Here is a 23035-nt window from a genome sequence, read left to right as displayed (position 1 = left end):
GCAGCAGCAGCCTTAGCGTCTCCTGCCCGTCTCTGGTTTCCGAGCTTTTAGCCGCAGCTCGCGCCCGTCTCTGGAGCTCCTTTAGGCAGCGCTCTTAAAACCCCTCTCCTCGCGCACCAGGAAACACAGAGGCAAGAAAAGGTCTCTTGCCTCTTGGGTAGGTCCAGACTTTTCCCCGGACTCCCTCCCGGCTAGCCGTGGCGCACTAACCCCTTCGGGCTATGTTCAAGCCGCCAACCCCAGTCCTCTCCCTGAGCTCCGACCGAAACCGAAACCGAGCCTCAGCTCGCAGCCCCGCCCGCCCCCGGCGGGTGAGCACACGAGCCTCTCGGGCTGGTGAGCGCCGGTCGGCGCCGATCCTCTGTGCGGGAATCTCTCCGCTTTGCCCTCCGCGCCCCTGTTGCTGTGCTGTCCTCCGCGGCTCCGAAGCTCCCCGCTCCGCCTCCCGCAATCTCTGCCCGCGAAGGGGCTCCTAGTGTGTGGAGACCTTTCCTCCTTCACGGCTCCCTCCCACTGGTGCAGGTACCGTCCTTATCCTTTTGTCTCTGTTTATTCTTTTTTCTCTTGCCCTACCCAGGTACGTGGGGAGTTTCTTGCCGTTTGGGAGGTCTGAGGTCTCCTGCCAGCGTTCAGTAGGTGTTCTGTAGGAGTTGCTCCACGTGTAGATGTATTTCTGGTGTATCTGTGGGGAGGAAGGTGATCTCTGCGTCTTACTCCTCCGCCATCTTGGAAAGAGTCCCAGAACTCCATACATAGTGTTGAATGAATTAATGAAGACAGTATCCTATTCCTGAGAGAGCCCATGATCTCAGAAATGGAGATCAGTAAACAGGCAATTCAGGGATAAAATGTGTCTGGTCTTCAGAGTATGGTCAGATAAGAGAGCTATTTTGTGTGACCTTGTAAGTTATCCTCCAAACAGATACACTTTTGAGAATGGAAGTGAGCACTTTCAAATATCTGAGGCAGGGCGACAGGTGAAACCCTTCTACAGCCCACACGTTACTGAACCCAGCGGGAAGCAGGCACTGATGCTTCACAGAATCCACCACCACACACGTGAGGGATTCGTGAGGGATTCAACTATGGGAGACGGCATGAGTTGCTGGAGAAGTTTACACTGCATGTCACACAACAAAAAGTTAATGTCAATAAATAAGTAAAACTTTGTCAGATGCTGGGTCTTCATCCCAGGCCCCCATTTCATGCCAGCCCTCTGGCAGGTGCTCTGAGGCCAGCACCTGTCTCTTCCGCTTCTTGAACTTCCCCCCACCGGCCTCTCCAGCCTTCCAGAGGGTGCTTCTTTCATGATGCCCCTGCTCCCCTTTTTTTATCACAAACATGCAGCTCTCTCTCAGCTTGCATCCCCAAACCCATTAGCCTTGCTCAGTCACCGAGGGGTCCTCCCTGCATGGGAACCAGTTAGAGATTGTAAATAAAAGTAACCTTTCCCGGTGTGGAGGAGGGATAATTTAGGAGGTTGGGATTAGCAGATACACACTACTATATATAAAATAGATAATCAAGGACCTACTGTATAGCACAGGGAACTCTACTCAATATTTTGTTATAACCTACATGGGAAAAGAACCTGAACAAGATGTATGTATATGTATAACTGAATCACTTTGCTCTACACCTGAAACTAACACAGCATTGTAAATCAACTATACTCCAATATAAAATAAATTAAAAAAAAAAAAAGTAACCTGGGCTTCCCTGGTGGCGCAGTGGTTGAGAGTCCGCCTGCCGATGCAGGGGACACAGGTTCGTGCCCCGGTCTGGGAAGATCCCACATGCCGCGGAGCGGCTGGGCCCGTGAGCCATGGCCGCTGAGCCTGCGCGTCTGTAGCCTGTGCTCCGCAACGGGAGAGGCCACAACAGTGAGAGGCCCGCGTACCGCAAAATAAATAAATAAATAAATAAATAAATAAATAAATAAATAAATAAATAAAATTTTAAAAGTAACCTTTCCCAGATGTGGTTTTCACAGCTCCAAGCTACAGTTGGGGTTTCTGCTGTACTGTGGCTACAGACAGAAGGGCAAGGTTAACCTTTGCCTGGATTGCGGGGGTGGGGTGGGAAGCTTTAGAGAAGAGACAGTGTTCAAACAGACTCTGCGGTTAGTTTACTCAAAGGAAATTGAATCATCAAGCCCATGGAAACCTGACAGAAGGTCTGGGCCTCCTGCTTTCTGGGTAGGTAAAGTTATCTTCAGCCGCAGGCATTCTTTGTTGGGGGGTCAGGAAGATCTTATGTAGAAACTTGCTAAAGAGTAAAGGTAAATGACGAGTTTGGTTTGTGATTTCTCAAAGCCTAGGCTTTGAAAGAAGGCTTCAAGTTACCTTCTTCTTTTGCTTTTATACTAAACTCTTTTTCAATAAGAACCAATCGTTTATAATTTTTAGGACAGTGATCGTGAAAATAAACACCTGCTTTATTATGATCCAGAGTGTCATAATATCTGAGTAAATATTAGGGACAATAAAGTTACTATCTTTAACTTTAGGTAAAATGACTTCCTTTACTCTGTAGTCCATCTGACACACTACTGCATTAGAGAAATCCCCAACTGAGCCTATAATGCACTGCCTCTTCCTACACTAGATTAAAAAGATTCTCCTTGACACAAAATCAACAGAGGCCATCACCCTTGTATAGATTTAGAGATTTCACAACTTTGTACATCAGTTTCATATCAGGTGGACCTTTCAGAATAAAATGAACTTTCAAAATAAAATCAACTGGTAGTTGATATACTCTATTCGAGTTGGCTTTCTGTGAGTACGTGAAACAAACACCAGATGGTAATTTGTATAAAGATAAGGGAATCGGTGCTAATTTTGGAAAGTTCTTGGCCATTTCTCTCACCCAGAGTTAGGAAGGGAATTCTCAGTTGGAATGACTTTCCAGGTTTCGAAAAGCACCTGTCTGATTTTCTTAAAACTGTGCTACCGTTCTGCTTCACAGTATGTCAGGCCAGACCACAGTATCCCATGCCTAGAAAACATGTTAGCTAAGTCTTCTTCCCAGTCATCGGTAAACATATTGACCAGGACAGAGGTGTGCCTCAGAAACCCGTGACCCGTTTGCACATTCACTCTGCTCCCAACCGACACCGTTTTTTAGAGAGTCAAACTGGATGAACTGGTTTTTAATCTCTGGTCTAAACTGTCAGGTGGCAAATCTCACCCAGAAGGCTCACTGGTGGGGAGAACTAAACATAAGGTGTAGTGATGCAAAGACTGGGTAAATCCGGGCCTGTTGGCAATGTGTAAGACAGATGGCTATGCAAATAGGATTCTCACACTCAGTTGTAAGGTAAACTGTGAACCAGGGAGCAGCAGGTGGCTGGGTAAACGCAATGCTTAAATGCTGTCTGGATGTTTACATTTAGCTCTCAGAAACTGAAATCATCCTAATTGAATTCAACAAACAGTTATTGGGAAATCGTTATGTGCAAAACATTGTGCTAGGTTCTGAGAAAGCTGAAATGTAGAGTCCTAGCTTTAGAGTTCTTTGATTCACTCTGCCAAGGGCTATAATAAGGGGAAAGCAAATGAGGGAAAAGCAATGAGCAAGAAAGAACGAACAAGGGAATGATTTCAACTGGAAAAACTTGGGAAGTTTTTTTTGAGGAGCAGGTCAAAGAGAGGAACACAGGTTGGCTTCCATGAGTAAATATGGTGGGAAGCTTCCTCTATCAGGAGAGAAGTGGAGTGAGAGGCCAGACAGAAGAGAGCAGAAAGGAGTGTGTGTGTGTGATTGTAGGTATGTGTGAGTGAGGGTGAGTGTATTTAAAAGTGGGGGATTAGTACGACCTGAGGTTATTAGAGGTGGGATGAGCTTAATTGTGGAGCATAGATTTACAGTCTATAAAAGATCTCTGACCCTACTTCCTCCCCTCCCCCCCCCAAAATACTCCCAAGGCACGATGAATTCTAATGCACTTATCTATGCAATTGGAAGTTTTCAGCTAGAGAAGGGTATTAGCAAACCTGTGTTTTTTTAAAGTTTATATTAACAATTAAATAACATGCTGGTACTAGAGATGGGGGGCTGAAGAGCAGACAATTGCCAACAGTCTAAAGAGGAAGCAATAAGAGCCGAAACATAACATGATCTCTTTCTTGAGCAACTTTTCTTGAGCACCAGGCGGGAAACCAAGGGCTTCCCATGCATGACTCGTTTAAAGCTCACAGAAACCCTGTGAGCTAAATGTTTTAATCCCCATTTCAAGAGAGGTCCAGGGTCAGTAATATGGCTGGTGAACGGCTGAGCCAGGAGTGAAACCAGATCTGTCTGATCCAGGGCCTGGGCTGGCAGTCACCACCCGACACTATCCCACAGGAAGGCAGGGATAGGAAGGAGATTAAGAAAGCTTCCCTGTGTGACAGGAGATTTTGGCTTCAGCCAAGCTGATACCTGCAGATGGAGAAGTAGGTTCAGGAAAGAGATGGACTTCTTTTCCCAACAAATTAAATTGAAGGAGTGCAGGACATCCATATGCAGCTAGTAGCAAAGAAAGGGGATGCGGATCTGAAATTCAGAGGAGGTCATGACTGTGGATGAGAGTATGGAGAGAGGGTAGTGAAAAGAGAAGTTATGACCTTACAAACTCCCATATTTTAGGGATCAACAAGAAAAGGGCTCTCAAAGAGAACTCTTAAGAACTTAAGGTAATAGAACTGACCATCAGAAGGCCTCCCATCTAAAAGATTTTAAAATGAATAAATGAGAGGTTTTCCTGAATCATCCCTATTCAAAGAGAACATTTAGAAATATGGTAGTACTTTTTTTTTTTTTTGCGGTACGCGGGCCTCTCACTGTTGTGGCCTCTCCCGTTGCACAGCACAGGCTCCGGATGCGCAGGCTCAGCGGCTGTGGCTCACGGGCCCAGCCGCTCCGCGGCATGCGGGATCCTCCCGGACCGGGGCACGAACCCATGTCCCCTGCATCGGCAGGCGGACTCTCAACCGCTGCGCCTCCAGGGAAGCCCTGTCACTTCTTTTTGACAATGTGACCACAATCTCCTACTTCCCCTCCTCATTCTTCACCAGATCCAATTTCCCTGGAGCAATACATGTACATTTGTTATCACATCCTTATAAAGGGTCTCTGACCCTAAAAAGGTAAAGAACCACTGTTCATTTAAAGTGAATTACTCCAAGCTTCCATTTTTCTAGATTGATAAACCCACCAGGCTCTCTCCCATCTCGGAGCCCTTGTGCCTGCTCTTCTCTCTGCCTGAAAAGTTCTACCCAGATGTCCACGTGGCTGGTTCCCTTATTTTCTACAGGTCTTTACTCAAAACCTCGCTTCTTAATAAGGTTTCCCTGGCCACCCCAGCTAGAATTTCAGCATCCACCTCCCCATCACAGCCCTTCCTTTCCTTCTTACCTGCATTATTTTTTCTCCATAACACTCACCACTATTCAAACCACTACATACTTCACTTATTTACCTTGTTCGTTGTCTCCTCCACAAGAAAGTACACTCTACAAGGCAGGGATTTTTGTCTGCTTTTGTCCGCTTCTATATTTCTAGGGTCTAGGAGCCCACTTGACACATGGTGGAAAAGTAAATGAATGATCAATGATGTTTACTGATTTTTTGTTTCTTTTGGGGTTTTTTTTTATTGTCCTGGATTATCTAGATAATTTTTCTAGTTCTCACTTGAAGTGAATAAGTAATTTCAAATTCTTTTTGAAGTTGGTTCCTCGTATTAAGCTACAGAAACAAACAAACAGAATACTTGCTGTCTGTCATTTTAAGGAAGAACACTGTGGTATTTCTCTTTAGTTTTGAATGCCAAGCATGGCAGGGGTGGGGTGGATTAGAGGACTGTTCCATTTAAAATTATGAAAAACGAATTAGGAATTTTCATTTGCAAGGTCTTCCCATTCATTAAATTCACAAATAGCTATTATATGACCCAGTGGAGGTAGGTGCTCTCAAATAACTGAGGTGAAATTAGCCTTTGCATCCATTCTGTATTTAGAAACGAAGAAGTTGGTGAATGCTAGAAAAAGAAAAGCTATTTCACTGCTTTTTTATGAGCAAAGTTAATCAAAACCTCTTTAGGACAGACTCACCGTTGTGAGAAAGTTTGCCTTGCTTGTGGAAAACATGTGTACTGATAAAACGCAGGTGGTTTAGCAAACACAATAGTATCTGTGGGAAAGATTGCATTTTTTTCCCAAATTCATGGAATTAAGTGCCTTGGGGTAACTGAAACTGTGACTCAGAAAAATACTTTAATAACTATTCTTTGCTCATAGCATTACAAATCCTAAATCAGGCACGGCCTGTGGAGAGTTAAAAGGCAGTGTCGCTCTCAGAATAAGTAGAAAGAAATACCCACAAAAGCCAGGTGCACAGTGCAGTACAGGTGCCTCAGAGGGAGGAATTCAGCTGGGCAACTGCTGCTGAGCATCCAAGAAGCCGAAGCCAATGTCAGTCTTTTCATTAAAGTGATGTCAAAACTAGTTCGATTTAGTTACCACTCAGCCAGTCTCTGGCCCTGAAAGCCAACGGGTGGCTCTCATTCTAGTCAAGTGGGTTGGCATCCAGCATCCACAGTCTCACTTCCAGAAAGGCTGCACCTCTGCCACCAATGATCTGCTCTGGGAACTCGTTCTTGACAAGTATGTCTCCTCGTAAAACAATTCTGCCCTGTGTCTAGTTCACCTGGAAGGAATAATGCTAACCGTCAATATTTGTTGAGTAGTTAATGAAAGTCAGGCATCCTGTAATGAGTGTTTCGTGTGTGACATCTCAGTTAATCCTCACAAAAGTTTTCAGAGGTAGGTATTGTCCCACCATTTTACAGATGGGAAAACTGAGGTTGAGAGGGTTCAGGGATCTTGGCTAAAGTCACACAGTGAATCAGCCATGAAGAATCAAGCACTGACTTTAAAACTATAGCAATTAATCCCTATGCCCTCCTGACCCTCTGAAGAATGAAAACTAAGGAGATAGGAAAATGGTAAAGAAGTGACCTCCAAGGGGTGTGTTTCTACCACTGTCCTGAATATGGTCAGAAAAGCTACATACTAAACCAGAAACAAGACTCATCCAGTCTCAGTTCCAAATTGACACTTCACAAAGTGCTTCAAGGGAGCCCTAGGTTGGGAACCATTGTTTTGAAACCTTTGGGTAAGGTAGGGGCAGGGAGTTGTCGCTAAAACAAAACCAAAAATCCAAACAAAAAGACCTGATGGCCATTCCAAGCCCACAACATAGCAGAGTGCACTGTATGTGCATCTGACATGATCATTCAATGATCAATTCAAAAACAAAAAAAGGCAAAAACTAACAAAACATGTGCCCACATATAAGAAAGGTATATAGAAACATAAAACATTTCCAACCTGTAGGCACTTGGTCTTCCATCCAACCAAAAAGCATCAACACAGCAATATGGTCCATCTCAGTGGGAGCATCTCCCTGAACGGAAGCAATTCCAGGGCTCAGAGCTCTGTATGTTTCATACATGGCCTCCAAACACAAGCCCACAACCTTATGCATACACAACAGCTAGGACAGCCCTCGGTGTGGGAGACTTGAAAGGTTTATCAAAGATTATTTCCACTCTTGGTGATTTTTCTCATTACAGAAAAACCTTAGACCCCATCTCTAATTGTGCATGATTCAACTCATATGTCCAACACATTTTAAAAGGTTATTATTATTGCAAGTGTGGATTTCTTTTTACCTTAAGCTATACACAGTTACTTTAACAGGTACCGTAATTTAGCTTTCAGATTCTCTCCAAATCATCAAAACAAGGTACTTGCAAAATGTTTATTTCCCAGGTGTTTTCCGCTAGTTTCAATACTGTTTGCCACGGTGCATAAATAGAATGAGGGTGGTTCCTGAAATCTGGAACCAGGGTGTTATATACTAACTTCCAGAACAGGGTGCAGCTTTCTTTGTGCTCCAAAATAAAAACCCACTTTCTATTTGGCTTCATTTTTGTAATAGTGGAAAAGATCTTTTCTCTTTAAAAAAAGAATATTATGAGCGGCACTTAGCGGGGACAGCTCTGCAAACTGGTGTGAGATTATTACATCTTCAACTAATTTCTGCAAATTTATGTGGAATCAGGGTCCTCTTTGTGACTAAGAATATCTTATGTAGAACCTTCACTTTTTTAACAGCTCATTTCTTCCTCTCATCAACAGGACACAATATGGTATATAATGAGATCTCATTATAGCAGATTTTAATATACCATAGGTCCAATTGTGTCCACGTAGCATAACTTCTCGAGACCAGATTCTAATAATATGCAGTTTTTAGCTAAGTGCCTATTATTGGACTTTCGTATGATAATGTTAGTCCTAACCCCCTGATACTCAGCTCCACAGGTTTCATTAGCCATCAGTTTGGGAAGCAAAAAGGAAAAAAAGGAAAAAAGAGCATACATGTTTCTTCTTTATTTGTATAACAGATTTTTACTCTCTCTGCTTGTATCTTTTAAAAATAATACTGGACTAGGTGTGGCAGTAGGTATAAAATATATTTGACACAGTTTCAATAAGACATAATCTTAGCAAAGCCATAATGGTTGAGGGCCCAGGCTCTGGAGTCAAACTGTGTATATGTCCTGGGCCTACCACCTGCTTGCTGGGTGACCTTGGACAATTTATTTCAACTCACTGTACCTCTGTATTCTCAGCTGTTAATTGATGGTAATAATAGTACCTACCTTATCACTGAGAATTAAATGAGGTTAACACTCAGCACAGTGCCTGGTGGATAGAAATTACTCAATAAATGCTGGAAGAGAGAAAATAAGAAGAAAGTTATCTTAAAGTTGAAGTGGGAAAATGAGACCTACCTATATGAAGGTGAGGCAGGGTGGCAATGTGTGCAAAATAGCGGGAAAGCCCTTGAGAGCAGGAGTGGTGAGCAGTGGATTTTGGTGTGGACTGGGTCACTTTTAGGGAGGAAGTTTCCACATAGGCTAGGACCCTGCTTCTCAAAGTTTGTCCCTGGATCAGCAGCCCTGGCGTCACTTGGAAGCTTGTTAGAAGTAGAAACTCTCAGACCTACTCCAGACCTACTGAACCAGAATCAGAATCCACATCTCAACAAGATACCCAGGTGATCCGTGGCACCTAAAGTGGAGAAGCACAGCTCTTGGACACACCTTGCTTTTCAGAGCTTTCAGGCCTGCCATTCTCTCTTATCATGCACATTGGCGCTTAGAAAAGAATAGCACTGGGGAAAAGGAAGCTATCCTCCCCAAAACTCCCACTGCAAAAAAAACTGTGAGTGTTACATTCTAACAGTTACATGTTGGGAATATGATAGAACTGACAAAAATAAGTGGAATCAGCTAAATAAAGCAAGAAACATAAGTTATGATTCCATTAATATTTATGCCTCGACAGGGTATAAATCACAAATATTTATTTCATCCAGACTGAAAACGAAAACCAGGAAAACATATGATGACTCTTTGGGGGAGTGTTTGGGCAGAAGTCCCTGGTCCCCTCAGGCTTACAAAATACGGATTCCTGCAGAAGGCAATGACATTTCACTTCCACGCATCTCCCTGTTCATTCATTCACCTCAAACACACACCAAACAACACCACCGTGTTTCCATGAGTTACACTATGCACGCAGCACACATTACAGACAGACACACACTCAGATTCATCCACACCTTGCCACTTTTTCATGTTTGCCTTCCTTCTGTCCTTAGGCACCTGCTCAGATCTTGCCTGCCAGAGACACAGAATCTTCCATCTGGAATAGACTTATGAGAAATAGGCTAAGAACAGAAGGAAGAACTGATGACGAAAATAATAATGCCTGTCATTTATTGGGTACCTAGTTGTGCAAGATATTGTCCCACAGATTAGCCATTCTTTTTTCATTCCCGCAGTAACTCTCTAAGACAGGCCATTAACTGTCTACTATTTCAGTTGAGGAAATAAGGACCCACAAGGTCAAATAAACTACCAAAGGCTACGCAGCTGAGAACCAGCATAAATGAGACTCGAACCCAGGTCTGTCTTCTCCCCAGCTGGCAGAGTGAAGCCAGCGTCGATGAATCCAATAACCATCCTCTCAGGAAATGGCTTCTAATTTGTAATTCAAATGTAGTATTTTCCCTCGTTTTCACTTTGTATGGTGAGCAGGGAAGTGGTGAAGGAATTTTCTTAAGTCAGGCTGAATTTAAGCTGTGGATGGTGAAGTGCAGGATAATTTCCTCGTTGGTATTTTAGAAGTTCTTCGTTTTAACCATCTGTTGCAGGCTGACAGATGGGTTGATATATGACAGAATAATGGGTCTTCAATTCTAGGAAGGCAGAAGCAATGCTTGAAAAATAGCAGCTCTTTTCATGAACCTAACTGTGCTAACACCGCTTGCTCACTTGAAAAAAAAAAAAAAAAAAAAAGTCGGTGGGAGGGAAGTGTGAAATATAATCATAATGATTCCCCTAAACAGAAAAGTTTCTCACAATTGCCGAAGGTCAAATCCAGTAAAATGTGCCTATTCTAAAATTATACTAAAGTTTTCAAATCCAGTTATTTGAAGGGGTATGCAGGGGGATAGATATAAAGAAAAATAATAAAAACAAACCCCCCAAACCCTTCTTCCATCCCTTTCTTCCAGTCATGTAATTTTTTATAGGCAACCAGTGTTAGGAGTTGCTTATATCTTTGAAATAATTTACAAAACTTGAGATTTTTGAAATCCAAATGATTTCCACTCTGGGTGACTGCCAAATGTGAAGTCTCTTCCCTTTCTTCTTGCATTCAGTGGGTATAGATGAGAAGTCACGCCAGACGTTTGGCTAGGCACAGGGACACAGGTGGCTAAGACTGTTCCATCCCCAAGGAACTTACATTCCAGTGAATGAGGTCAATATATGAACAGAATTTAAATAGCACATACTGTGTGCCTTCTGAGAATGTAGCAGTGACCAACGTATCCCAGGCAGAACCTCTTCTTCAAATGGCCTTTCGTGTCTTAACACAATTATCCCAGTTCTTTTCTATCATGTATTGTAACCGGATGATATATTCACGCACACGCACACACACACAGACAGGCACACTCCTGGTCATTGCCAAATAGGTTTGAAGCTCTATCCACAAAGAACCACTGACTCGAACTTTAGACTGTATTAAGAAAATACAGAGTTTTGGCCATATGAATTTAACCTCAGCAGAGTGAATCTATTTTTGAAAGAACATCAGAATACAGAGTGGGGAGGGGGGGAAGAGCAAGTCATTACAGCTGAATTCATTGTCAAATATCACTGACCATGACATAATCAGGCCATGTCTATTGAAGGTTACATCACCTTTACCACCTTCATAAATGCAACAATGAAAATACTCCAGTCTCCATGATTAACATTTGTACTTAATTTTAATCCTCACACCAATCCTGTATGGTAGGCACTCCTATTCCATGTTACAGATGTCAACACTGAAGCCCAGAGAATTTCTAAGTCTGTGTATTATTTCCAGCCGTGCATAGCAATTCTTCCATGTCCCATCTGGAGATATCTCAGTAAGTGTAGAATAGTAAGTTAATAATAGGATTATGTTTTCAAAGGAGTATTTGACAGCCTGGATTTATCTCCTCAGCAGTTCCTTCCCACTCTAATATTATGTAATTCCAGAGAAGCATTTTTCTTTTCAGTTTCAGGGAAGGTGATAGCAAGAGAGCACAGAGCAGGGTTCAAAAAGGAGCTGACTTGTTTCAGAAGGTGGCCCCTAAAAGGTCGGCTAGCATTTTCAGAGTTACAGTTTCTCAGTGTAGCTTACTTGAAATGATTTCCTATAAAACGTATCCATTCTTAAATATAGGTTGGCGGTGGGGCAACTTAAATTTTTAGACAGTTTAAGAAATTACTTTGGATTGCCTGATATTTTAACTATCCATGTCTCTACTGTTTGCCATTGTATGGAGGAAAAAAAGTAGTTGTGTGTCATCTGTTTTTTTAGAAGTGTGTGTGTGCTATCAAATATATATGACTCCCAAGTCATATCTATCTGTCTACCTATCTATCTGTTCACACATTGAAAGAACATTGTAGTCCAAGGTACATGTGCGTGATGAAGTTCAAATCGGGCTGCTTTTGACTTTAAGCCTCCCACCGTGTCTCCTATATACTACATTTCCTCCAGATGTTTCATCTATATGCCGCCTGACATGTGTCTTCCAGATATGTTTACTATGCCCAGATGTTTCATGTTAAGTAGCCAAAGCTGGTTAATTGCTTAAACCTTAGTATTTTCATCTAGTTGCTTCAATGGCAGGCCCAAAAATATTTTAGAAATTCTAAATAATACATAAAAATAAAAAAGGTTGATAAGATGCTCAATAAGCATCTCTAAATCTCCAGACTAATCCTTGACTAACTCTACAAATATGATTTTTCCCAATTATTTTTAAGACATCTAAACTGGTTTCAGCAGTTGCCTCGCCTCTGGTCTAAGACTTGGGCATCTTACTTGTTTCTGTACTTAATGGTAGATGTGTCAAAACCTGTATCCAACTATTTGGAAAGCGTGTCATTTTCTACATAAGCTAGCAACTCACCTGGAAACAGTAGCATCCCTGGTTGTTTTCCTAGGTTTACAAACTTGTAGAGTACAAGGGTCCGGAAAGGCAGGAATACTCTTCTGCCAACATTTAGATATATAAGCAGATCCATTCTAGATCTTTTTACCCCTGGGTCTCGCTCTATTTATTGCTTGGCTTTCTTAGAGGGAGAGAATTACAGGTAAGCAAGTGCAGAAAGCTGATAGCCTCAGCAGACATGTGGGCCACCAAAATTCCCAATAAACAAGCTTCCCCGCCTCCCACTCAAATTTCCCTCTTGGTCCTGACCAATGTCAACATGCATCCTTCTTGGGCATGGATTAAGCAGGTAGTAAAGAGAAGCCCAAAGCTCCCTCTACACGACAATTCATAGGCCTTCCAGATAAGTCATTTCGTAGTGTGTTTATTATTCAGCATGAGTCTGCTTTGAGAGCCACCCAAGGGACAAACCTAAAAGAATTCTGGATACAACCAGATCTGTGCAGCTTTCCCCGTCCCTCTAGACTGGCCAGTGACCCACACGCATTTTTTGTTTGTTTTAAAAACACCAAGTCCCTTTCCTGCAAAGCCATTATCACCATTTGCAATTACACATTCTTCTGTGGTTATGTGAGTCAGTTATTCTCCTACAACAGGATGAATACTGGGGCCATGTCTGTTTTTATTAATTACTGTATTCCTAAGACCTGGCATCTAATTGGTTCTTACTAGAGATTTGTTGAATAAATGAATGAACCACCTAATTTGACCATCAAAACCCACTGAATAATACTAATACACTTTTCTATACTGTTATATATTTAATTATTATGTATAGAATTTGCCTATATATGTGTTTGTGTGTGTAAATTCATTGAGGGCTTACTCTGTGTTAAGCACTGAGCATAGCATTTTATTGAATTAACTCATTTATCCTTAGCAAAAACCCTATGAAAATATATGTTATTATTGCCCCTTTTTACAGATTGGAAAACTGAGGCTTAAAGGGTCCCAGAGCTACTTAGAAAGAGTTGAGATTTGAACCCAGGACTACCAGATTCCAAAGACTGTAGAGTGAACTACTAGGTGATTCTTTCCTAAAAACCTATATATAAGACCTACCTCACAAATTCTTGGTGAAGAAAGTAGAATAATATATGTAAAGTTCTTAGAACAGTGCCTGGCTTATAGTAAACACTGAATCAATAGCAGCTACTACTAGTAATATTATTACTATTAATTTATCTTGAGCAGTTATTCATTTTCTTATATTGTTATGGACTTGTTTGGAAATGTTTGTGCTATTTGTAATGAAAGGTTTAGGCTGGATCGATTGGAATTCAGAGCAGGTTGTAAGGAATGTTTTTAACCTGTGATTTACAACAGCATTGCAGAAAGCTACTGAAGGCCTTGCCATCTACTCCAAGATCGCCAAACAGCCAAGAACACCTCCTTCTTGCACCCAGATTATGAAATCAGTTGTCTCTCACTGAGCTACAAGGAGAGATGCATAGAAAAATTTTTTTTCTTTTCATAAGAAAAGAAAACAAGAAGAAACAGGAGGCCTCAGTTCCACAGCTGAACAACCACAAATCAATTGATAAAGTTCTCTGGGAACAGACTGAAAAAGAGAAGTGTGTCGATCATAATCAAATTTAACTTAAGAGAAAAAGAAATGAAATCCTACATTGATTCTCCAGTGTCAGCCAGATTCTTCACATGTGAAACCAGATGACTGATTATTACTCAGCCCCTGTAACAGAACAACCCCACCACTGCAGCTTTCTTTCTGCAAGATCGTGATTAGCTGATAGTATATCTGGCAGTAATAACATAAAACAACCCAGACAGTGCAGAAAGGGCAAAGATGTAAACCACCTGAGGGCCGGGAACAGTTCTTTGGCCAGTTTGCCAGCCCCTCCTCCATTTTTAGAACAGTACCCAACCCAGAGTGGGAAAATAATCAATACTGAACATATGATTGGGAAAAGGGACAATTAAAATGATGGACAAATGAATGAATCAATGGGATTTGGAGTCAGGTCTGAGTTTTGTACCCAGTTCCTCTAATCACTTACCTTCTCTAAGCCCTCCTCCTTCATCTGTAAAATAGAAAAACTAACGCTACTCCACGGGGTTGTGGTTAGGCTGAACTAAGGCTAAACGTGTAAAGCACATCAACCTCAGGCCTGACACACGGTGCGCCCCCCATCAAAGCTGGTTTGGAATATAATGACGTTCACCTTCTGATGAGAGACACAGACTTTGAAGCCCTGCAAACCTTGGTTGCAAACAAAGCTCAGCAACTTAGTGACTCTCAGACCTCCAGCAACTCACTTGATCTTTCTGAACATTGATTTTCTCATCTGTAAAGTGGGGTCAGTAATAGCCACTTCAGAGTGTTATTATGAGACTTAAATGAGTGATACATGAAATACACAGTGTCTGGTACGTAGTAACTGCTCTGTAAATGATAGCCATAAGTATGAATATTGCAACTTAATTTTGATTATAAGTCAGTAAAATCATGGGCCTCTAAAAGCAACAGAGTGCTTTTATAATAGATTAAGAACACAGACTCTGATATATGTATATGTGTAACTGATTCACTTTGCTGTACACCTGAAACTAACACAGCATTGTAAATCAACTGTCCTCCAATAAATATTTTAGGAAAAAAACACAGATTTTGGAGCTGAACTCCCTGGGTCCGAACCCTGGCTCTGCATCTTTCAAGCTGGGTTTAAGTAATTTATCCCATCTGTAAAATGGCACTCCATATTTCATCCCATTTCACCAGTCACCATCCTGGCACATGTGTTGAGAATAGAGGGGTCAAGTCAGACTTTTCCCCTACATCTAGGCTGAAATGTAGCTCCCACTTAGTGGAGCTGTTTCTGTGGGCCCATCTCTTCCCTTGGCTGCCAGTACCAAAAACCCAAGCCTCCCTTTGGTCATTGATCTGCCTTCAGTCCTCCACCAGACCACTGGGGCAATGGATTATGCCATCCTGTCCACCTACGTAAGAAATCCTATAGGCCAGGACAGATGCAAGAGGCGTGCTGGCCTTGTAAAAGCTAAGCTGAAAGATGGCTACCAGGTCCATCTCAGACTCAAGTACCAAGAAAAATTGTGACATTAGTGACCCAAAACAAGACAAAGGGCATCACTTTCAGTGGACCCTCAACAAGTGCTTCCACTTGTTAATTGTGGATTGGTGTTATGCTGTCCCATAGCACATGTGACTGTTGAACACTTGAAATGTAGCTAATACCAAATTAAGATGTGCTGTAGGTATAAATTACACCAGGTTTTAAAGACTTAATACCAAAAAAAGTAAAATGTCTTATTTATAATTTTATAATGTATGAAATGATAATATTTTTATATATTGAACTATATTATATAAATACATATAATGTATTAATATGATTAATTGCACCAATCTCTTTTTGCTTTTTTTTAATGTGTTTACTATAAAACTGAAAATTATATATGTGACTCACATCTCTGTCTCCCATTCTATGCCTATGAGATAGCACTGGGTTAGAGTCTCAGTGTTCCCAGCCCAGGATGTGGCCATGCAGATCTTTCCAAACCTCAGACATTCTCTGCCCTGCTTCTGTCATGTGGGCCAGAAATTATTTACTGTTCTTTAAATTATTTGGTAACTTCAATAAAATTTATTTTTTAAGAAACTCCTGTACCACTCCTGGATACAGAAATCCAGCATTATTTGACATAATTAGAAGATAAACATAGAAATGAATCATTAGAAAATAAAGAGTACTGTATTCCAGCCAGGTACCATTGTTTGCCTGAAGGCTCTGAACCTGGGCCCAATTTTCTTTGATAGGTAGGTATTAAATATTTGTTAAACAGGTGTTAGAGACATATTAACATCCAGCTGAGACTTTCTCCTTTACTACTCAGATTACAAGAGAATCCTGAAGGAGAAAGCATTTCTTCCTGTGTAGCTCAGTGTTATTTATTGCTATGTCTGTGTCTCCACAATTAGGTAGCCCAAATTTCAGAACACCTGGGCATAATGGAAAACCACTCATTAAACATGGAGCCCAATGTCCTGAATTCAAATCTCTGTTACTTATGACAACTCAGACACATCATTTAATTTCCCTGAATCTGTAAAATGGGTATAATTGTCTTCGCCCTCATGCAGTTATTGTGAAGATCAAATGATCTTCTGCCATAGTGTGTTAAAAACTAGACATTCTCTAGAAGTCAGGTGTCACTTTTATTAGTGTTCCAAATGAAATAATGAAATAAATCTGTGAGTGGACCCAGAAAGTTATCCCATCCAGCCACTACTTAGTGATACTCTCTTCGAAAAATCCAAAGCTCTTCTGTGAGCTGAGCTTCTATCTTGCTGTTTGATTTCTGTGTTTCCTGATTCACAGCTTCATTCTGGTATTCCTGAAAGCTGGCTTAGCAAAGTAAATCCAGCTACACTGAGGGTGAGGGTGAGCTCATGATACGGCACAGTTGTCAAGCCAGGCACTAGTTATAAGGAAAGTATTTGACCTGTCTGTGTTTCAGTTTCCTCCTAAGAAAAGCAGGGCTAACCTCAGTACCTCGCTGTAAGGCTAATGATGTCTGTAAGTGGTTAGCAGAGTGCCTGGCATATAGGAAGCACTCTAAATGTGACAGCACGTTTAATGTGACGGCAGCTGTTTCCTAAGACAGCCACTAGTTTGGGACAGCTTTTGATGGACGCTCTGGCCTGTCCACCATGTTCTGTGTCCAAGAGGTGACTTGCATGGATCACATGGGGTTCCAATTGGGTTTGGCCAATTGGAGGGAAACCGTGGGTTAAATCCATTTCACCTGCCTTCCTTAATCAAGGTTGTTTTAAGACTTGCCTGTCCTCCAGGCAGAAGGAACTTGGAGTCAGCTGTGTCTAGTTCCAGATGAGCTGGTCAAGAGAGGATGGGACCAACACCCCTTCAACTGGGCATGCGCCAGTGTCCTCTAGGTGACCTTTTGGTGTCAGAGTGTCGAAAATGCCACGTGCAGAGGCCTGTAGCCTTGTGACGCCTGTGCAGAATGAGGATTCCTGCACCTTTTTCCAATTACCTTTCCCCACGCCCAGCACGCCTCTGCCCTCCCTGCTGCTTTGTTCCTCATCCCATAAATACCCCACCACCCACCAGCCCTCGCCTTTTTGGGGGGTGCGTGTGAGATTTGTTCTCCCATCCTTGCACTTGGCTCTATCGCGGAAAAAAATCTTTTCTTCGCTGCAGTCCTAGGCCTGTCGGGCTTTTGGCTTGCTGAGCATTGGGCAAAATGAACCTGGTTTGGTAGATTAAAGAATGGGAGGAAAGTGGGGTCAGGGCTTTGCTCCCACATCTCTCCCTGAATGTAGCTTCAAACTTAGGCTTAGCAAAAGACCAAAAAAAGTTGAGGCTAGTTTATACTCCAGCTAGAATTTTGACATAGTTGCCAAATTGTCACACTTTTCTCAGGTATAGAAAACTTGGCTTGAGGCTGCTTTCTGAAACTTTTGATGCTAAAACTCTCAATTCTAATGACATTTATTATTTGGTCTAATTATAAATCCTGGTGCTGCTGTAAGGACAAATAGGGCCACCTGAAGTTCTGTCTGGGCGAGCCATTGATGTAATCAATCAGTGCCTTGATCACATTGCCATGATGTTTTTATTTGGTCTAATTATAAAATATGTTTTAAAATATACAAGTTTATATAAAACAAAAGTCATCTTTAATCCTACCATTACCACCTGGTAAACTATACAGAAATTTATAGAACCCAGTTGGGACCATTTTGTATACTCATTTATTCTTTCATTTATTTTCTCAACACATGTTGCTGGCACCTCTTCTGCCAATACCCAACAATAAGCAAAAGAGACACAGGCCCTGCCCTCATGGAGCTGACATCTTACTGGGGAAAAGAGGCAAACATACACATTTTCACTCCTCACCACCATCCAGTGAGACAGATACTGTTATTATCCCAATTGACAGAGGGTTAAATTGAGGCTTCAAGTATTAATAGTTTGGCAAAGTGCCTAAGGACACAGCTAGTAAGCAGCAAAGTCAGGATTCAACCCCAGGCCTATAGATTACAGACGGAGCTTTTAACTCATATGAGATACCTTAGTACAGTATACCATCCCTCTGTATAAAATGGTACTAGGGGGAAAAGGGTTGCATTAGCTCCCCAAAATAACATATTTACTCCAAGGACATAGATCCTGACTTCAACCATAAAGTTTATTTATGGAAAGTGATTCATTTCTATTGTGTCGTATTTAACTTAAGCAGGATCTCAATCTTTTTAACTTTCTTACGGTACTTGTTTTAAATAAAAAACTTGAATGTTCCTTAAAGCAGACGTGAAAAGCAGTATAGAATAGTCACGCTCACTGGTCTTGGAAGCAGACGGCCAGGCTTAGAATCCTGTCCCCCCACACACATTTACTAACTCATGACTCTGAGAATCTTTTTTAACCTCCTCGTGCCTCCGTTTCCTCAACTGTAAAATGGGGACAGGATTCGCATCTATTTCATAGTGCTGTTGTTAGGATTAAATGAATTAATACATGTAAACTTGGAATAATACTTCACATAATAAGTGCTCAGTAAAAGTTATTATTACTATTGTGATTTTAATAAGTCTATTTTCTAGAAATATAAATGCAGTACCACAAAACTTTCTTTTGTTCGTTTCTCAGCATGGTTCCAATGCTATGGGTCTTGGAATTTTTCAAAAGGCAAACCAAAGAGTGGTATAAACGAATCAATTTGTTTCTAGAACTCACTTTTCTCTTCCTGTTTTATCTTTCTGTTTGTCTCTGTAGGACTTCATCGTCACTGTAGTCTTTTCTTTCTTGTGGTTGGTGGGTTCATCAGCTTGGGCAAAAGGGCTGTCTGATGTCAAGGTTGCTACGGATCCCAAAGAAGTATTGTTACTGATGTCAGCTTGCAAACAGCCGTCCAACAAATGCATGGCTGTCCACAGCCCTGTGATGTCCAGCCTAAACACTTCTGTGGTATGTTTCCCTCTAATGTTTCCCAAATCTTTGTTTGCCAGTCACAGGAATCAGAAAAACATCTCAGGAGTCTTCTGGGGAAATTTTCCTCTGAAATGAGTCCAGTCTAAAAGGTGATAGTTCACTGCACAGGCAAGATGATCCTTTGGCCTTCCAGTTTTCTACCCATAAACTTTAATGCTGCCAATTAAAGAGTTCTTAATAAGAGCCCAGCAGGTACTGGCAGCTGTTGCTTGGATGACAGTCAAGTCAGAATTCTAAGCCAGAAGCAGATATAAAATCTAAACTTTAAGTCTGAAGTCTGCCAGAAGTTAAAAGGAATATTTGATGGCATAGAGGTTTCCTGGAAAGAAAACACTGTTCCAGCCACACATAGTTAGAATACACCCAGTTGATTGTCTAGAGAAAAATACGCAGACCCAGTAGGGTACAGATAGAAATGCAAAGTATAAAAAATACCTATAATAGTTATGGTAATTTTTTTAATCTTCTCCATGCTTCTGGTTTAGTTGCTTGATAACTTTGGAAAAGCCGAACTGTATTAGTTGAACAGTCAAATATTATCATCATGTGTATGGCTCTTACAGGGAGACAGAACACCTGACAGATAGCAGGGCCACTAAATTGGATTCTTATTTTATGAGTTTAAGAACTTGTGTTACTCCAAAGAAAGAAACTGTATCTGAGAAACAGAAGCTATAGTAGCAGCAAAAAGCAGTAGTTACCGAATAATAGAGGGCTCAGTGTTTGATAAAGGAGTGTTTGATAAAGGATCGACATTCTTTAGCCACCCTTAAAAATTAATTATCTTTGCTTCATGGTTAACTTATGTTTCTACAACTTTATGGAATTCAATCTGAGAAGGCATTTAAGAAGGGAAAAAGTGTGGCTAATCAGCTGCTGGTGATTTGACTGTGAATCTTGCCTTAGTAATAGGATAGTAAACATTGAAATAAACTATGTATTAGGGTGTCACAGTAATTTTTATTTACTTCTGGCCACAGCTATGTATGAATACTTTGAGGTGTACATTAAAATACATTCCACTACTACTTTTGTTTACAGGCAGTGCTTAATAAAAGTTATTATAACCCTGATCTCAGAATCTAAGAGAACAAAGATAAAATCTTTCAGTGTATTTGTTAGTTCTTCTAGTAAATTATCACATCCTGCACAGTCCATTTAAATCTGCTTCTGATGTCTCTAATAAGTTTAGACTAGGAGATGCAAATTTTGAATGAGAAACAATGTGACGTATGTCTTAAAAATCAAAAGAAGAATGGATGGAAAGCAAATCACGTCGTGTGTGGAAGGGCAGGTCTGGTGCTGTTATCGTTCTGGATCTATGTTTGTGTGCTCCAGTTCCTAGTGGCAGAAAACTCCATTTAAACTGGCTAAAGCAAAACAGTCTTCGTATCCCTAAAATCCATTCTTTGTATCCCACTGCTGGTACCAATGTCTATATGGGGTATAATGGTTGGGTCACAAGTACCAGAAACGGACGAACCATCCATAATTTCTACTTCTGTTCCTCCAGCTTCACGGAAGCAATGATGGTACATGTCCTGAGATAATCTAGATGTCTTCTCTCCATTCTTTCTCATGTTATGTACTGTGTTTTTCAGTCTCTCTTTCTGTTGTCCCACATCTAGGCTAGAATCAAAATCCCTACTCTGATTTCAGTTGCAACAAAATGGCAAGAACAAATTCGAGGGGTCATGTGCCCCTAAAATGTGCCAGGCAAGAGATCTGTGATACCTCTGTGATGACGTTAAAGACATCACCGCTCCTTAAATAGGCCCATGGCAATGCCTCGTTTATGTACTTACTTTTAAGTTGCATTTCCCTAATTTCTAGGCTCTTCTCGAGCATCCCTTTTTTAGAAACGAAGTAGAATCAGGGAAAAGGGAGGGACCAAGGAATAGAAAACAGGTAAAATTATAGTCCTGGGCAGAGCCATCCCTTCATATCTGAAAAGATTCCAAGATCATTTTTTCTACTCATATATCAACCTATACTTACAGAGGTGTAATTTAATCAAGCTCTCCCCTTTGATGGGAAGTGTCCTAGTTATTGTACACATGGTTAAAACATCCTATATGTAAATTAGAGTTGTGTCCGTGATTACCTAATTCATTTTAATCACTAAACTATTATACTATAAGTACCTTATTTGTGTTTTGTATCTCCCTCAGCAAGGAGCCTAGAACATGGCACAAAATTATGTTAAATAAATCTCAGTTAAGGTTAAAGGAATAAAATGGATGGGATGGGGAGAGAGAAGAAGGGAGGGAGGGAGGGAGGGAGGTCTGGATAACCCAGTCTTCAGTGAGATTGGTTAGCCGCCTAGATGTCCAGTTTTGGCTCTTGACACCCCAAGAATATGGCCTCAAAGCCCTGCTTCAGTTTATGCCTCAGCAAAAGAGTCAACTGAATACAATTCATGGAAATATTTTAGAAAGTGATTCATAGCATAGCTTAGCAATCAGTAAGCATTTACTAACATGTCCGGCAGTGTCTAGCTGCTTCACACACATCCTCTTTAATCCTCACAACTATCCCCCAAGAAAGGAATAATTGTCTTCATTTCATAGAATTTTAAAAATGCTGACGTTCAGAGGCTAACTGCCTTGTCCAGATTCATAAAGCAAAAAATTGCAGAGCCAAGGCCACTCGAATTCCAAAGCCAGAGGGGATGGCTCCAAGACTGAGATTCAGGTAGTGTGTCCTGATCCACTTGCTGCTAAAATTTTGAAGCTTAGAGCCCATGTTTCAAGCCCCCGAAGTCCCTCATCTTGACTACCTAGCCTGCCACTCCCACCCCCAGGGTACTCTGAAGCATCCCACCATCCAACAAATAAGGGATAAATTATTTTGACACTGCAGGGGACTTCTAGAAGCCTACTCCAGAGCTATGGCCTCTGCCCAAGTCCATTTTGTTTGGTCAGCATCGTGCTGGAGTGGCTATTAAATATACTTTAATGTCATCACAGCTTTGTGTCACACTATAGTTGTCTGTCTCCAAAAGCGGGCTTAATTCCCATTCAACCAGTCTGCCTTGGAAGAGGCTGCAGAACAACTGTTCTGTTTGGGCCTCTTACAGAAGCAAACAGTTCTGCTTCCGTCGAACACTCAGGCCCCAAGGAAATGACACCCGATCCTCTGGCTCACCGAGGACACTCTTCTGGAGAGTGAGAGGAGTTTCCATAGGAAAGTCTCACATTCAGTTCTTGAGAAAACATTTCATACCTCTCTGCAACCTGAACTTTATTCAGAGTGTGGTTTGGGCATTCACTTCTGACTGTGAGAGGCACAGAAAGTACAATTATTCAAAGAAGCATAACCTCTGTGTACACTACCGTGCGTGTGCTTGTCTGCATTCCACCTGTACCATTACTTACTCCATACTTTTTTTTTTTTTTTTTCTTTTTTTTTTTTTTTTG

At 41.4% G+C, this 23035-nt stretch overlaps 1 protein-coding gene across 2 annotated transcripts in view; it reads left to right on the top strand.

The window, feature by feature from the left end:
- Positions 1 to 23035, top strand: part of SYNPR (synaptoporin) — a 158467-nt gene that overhangs the window by 132954 nt on the left and 2478 nt on the right. For both annotated transcript variants that reach the window (XM_007445680.1, XM_007445679.1), the window contains one exon: positions 19401 to 19592. In XM_007445680.1, coding sequence (XP_007445742.1) covers positions 19401 to 19592 — 192 coding nt within the window. The remainder of the gene's footprint in view (positions 1 to 19400; positions 19593 to 23035) is intronic.

This window comes from Lipotes vexillifer, unplaced genomic scaffold (genome assembly GCF_000442215.2).
Source record: "Lipotes vexillifer unplaced genomic scaffold, Lipotes_vexillifer_v1.1 scaffold239, whole genome shotgun sequence".
Taxonomy (NCBI): domain Eukaryota; kingdom Metazoa; phylum Chordata; class Mammalia; order Artiodactyla; family Lipotidae; genus Lipotes; species Lipotes vexillifer.
Note: the sequence above shows the minus strand (reverse complement) of the source record. Positions and strands in the feature narration are given on the sequence as shown.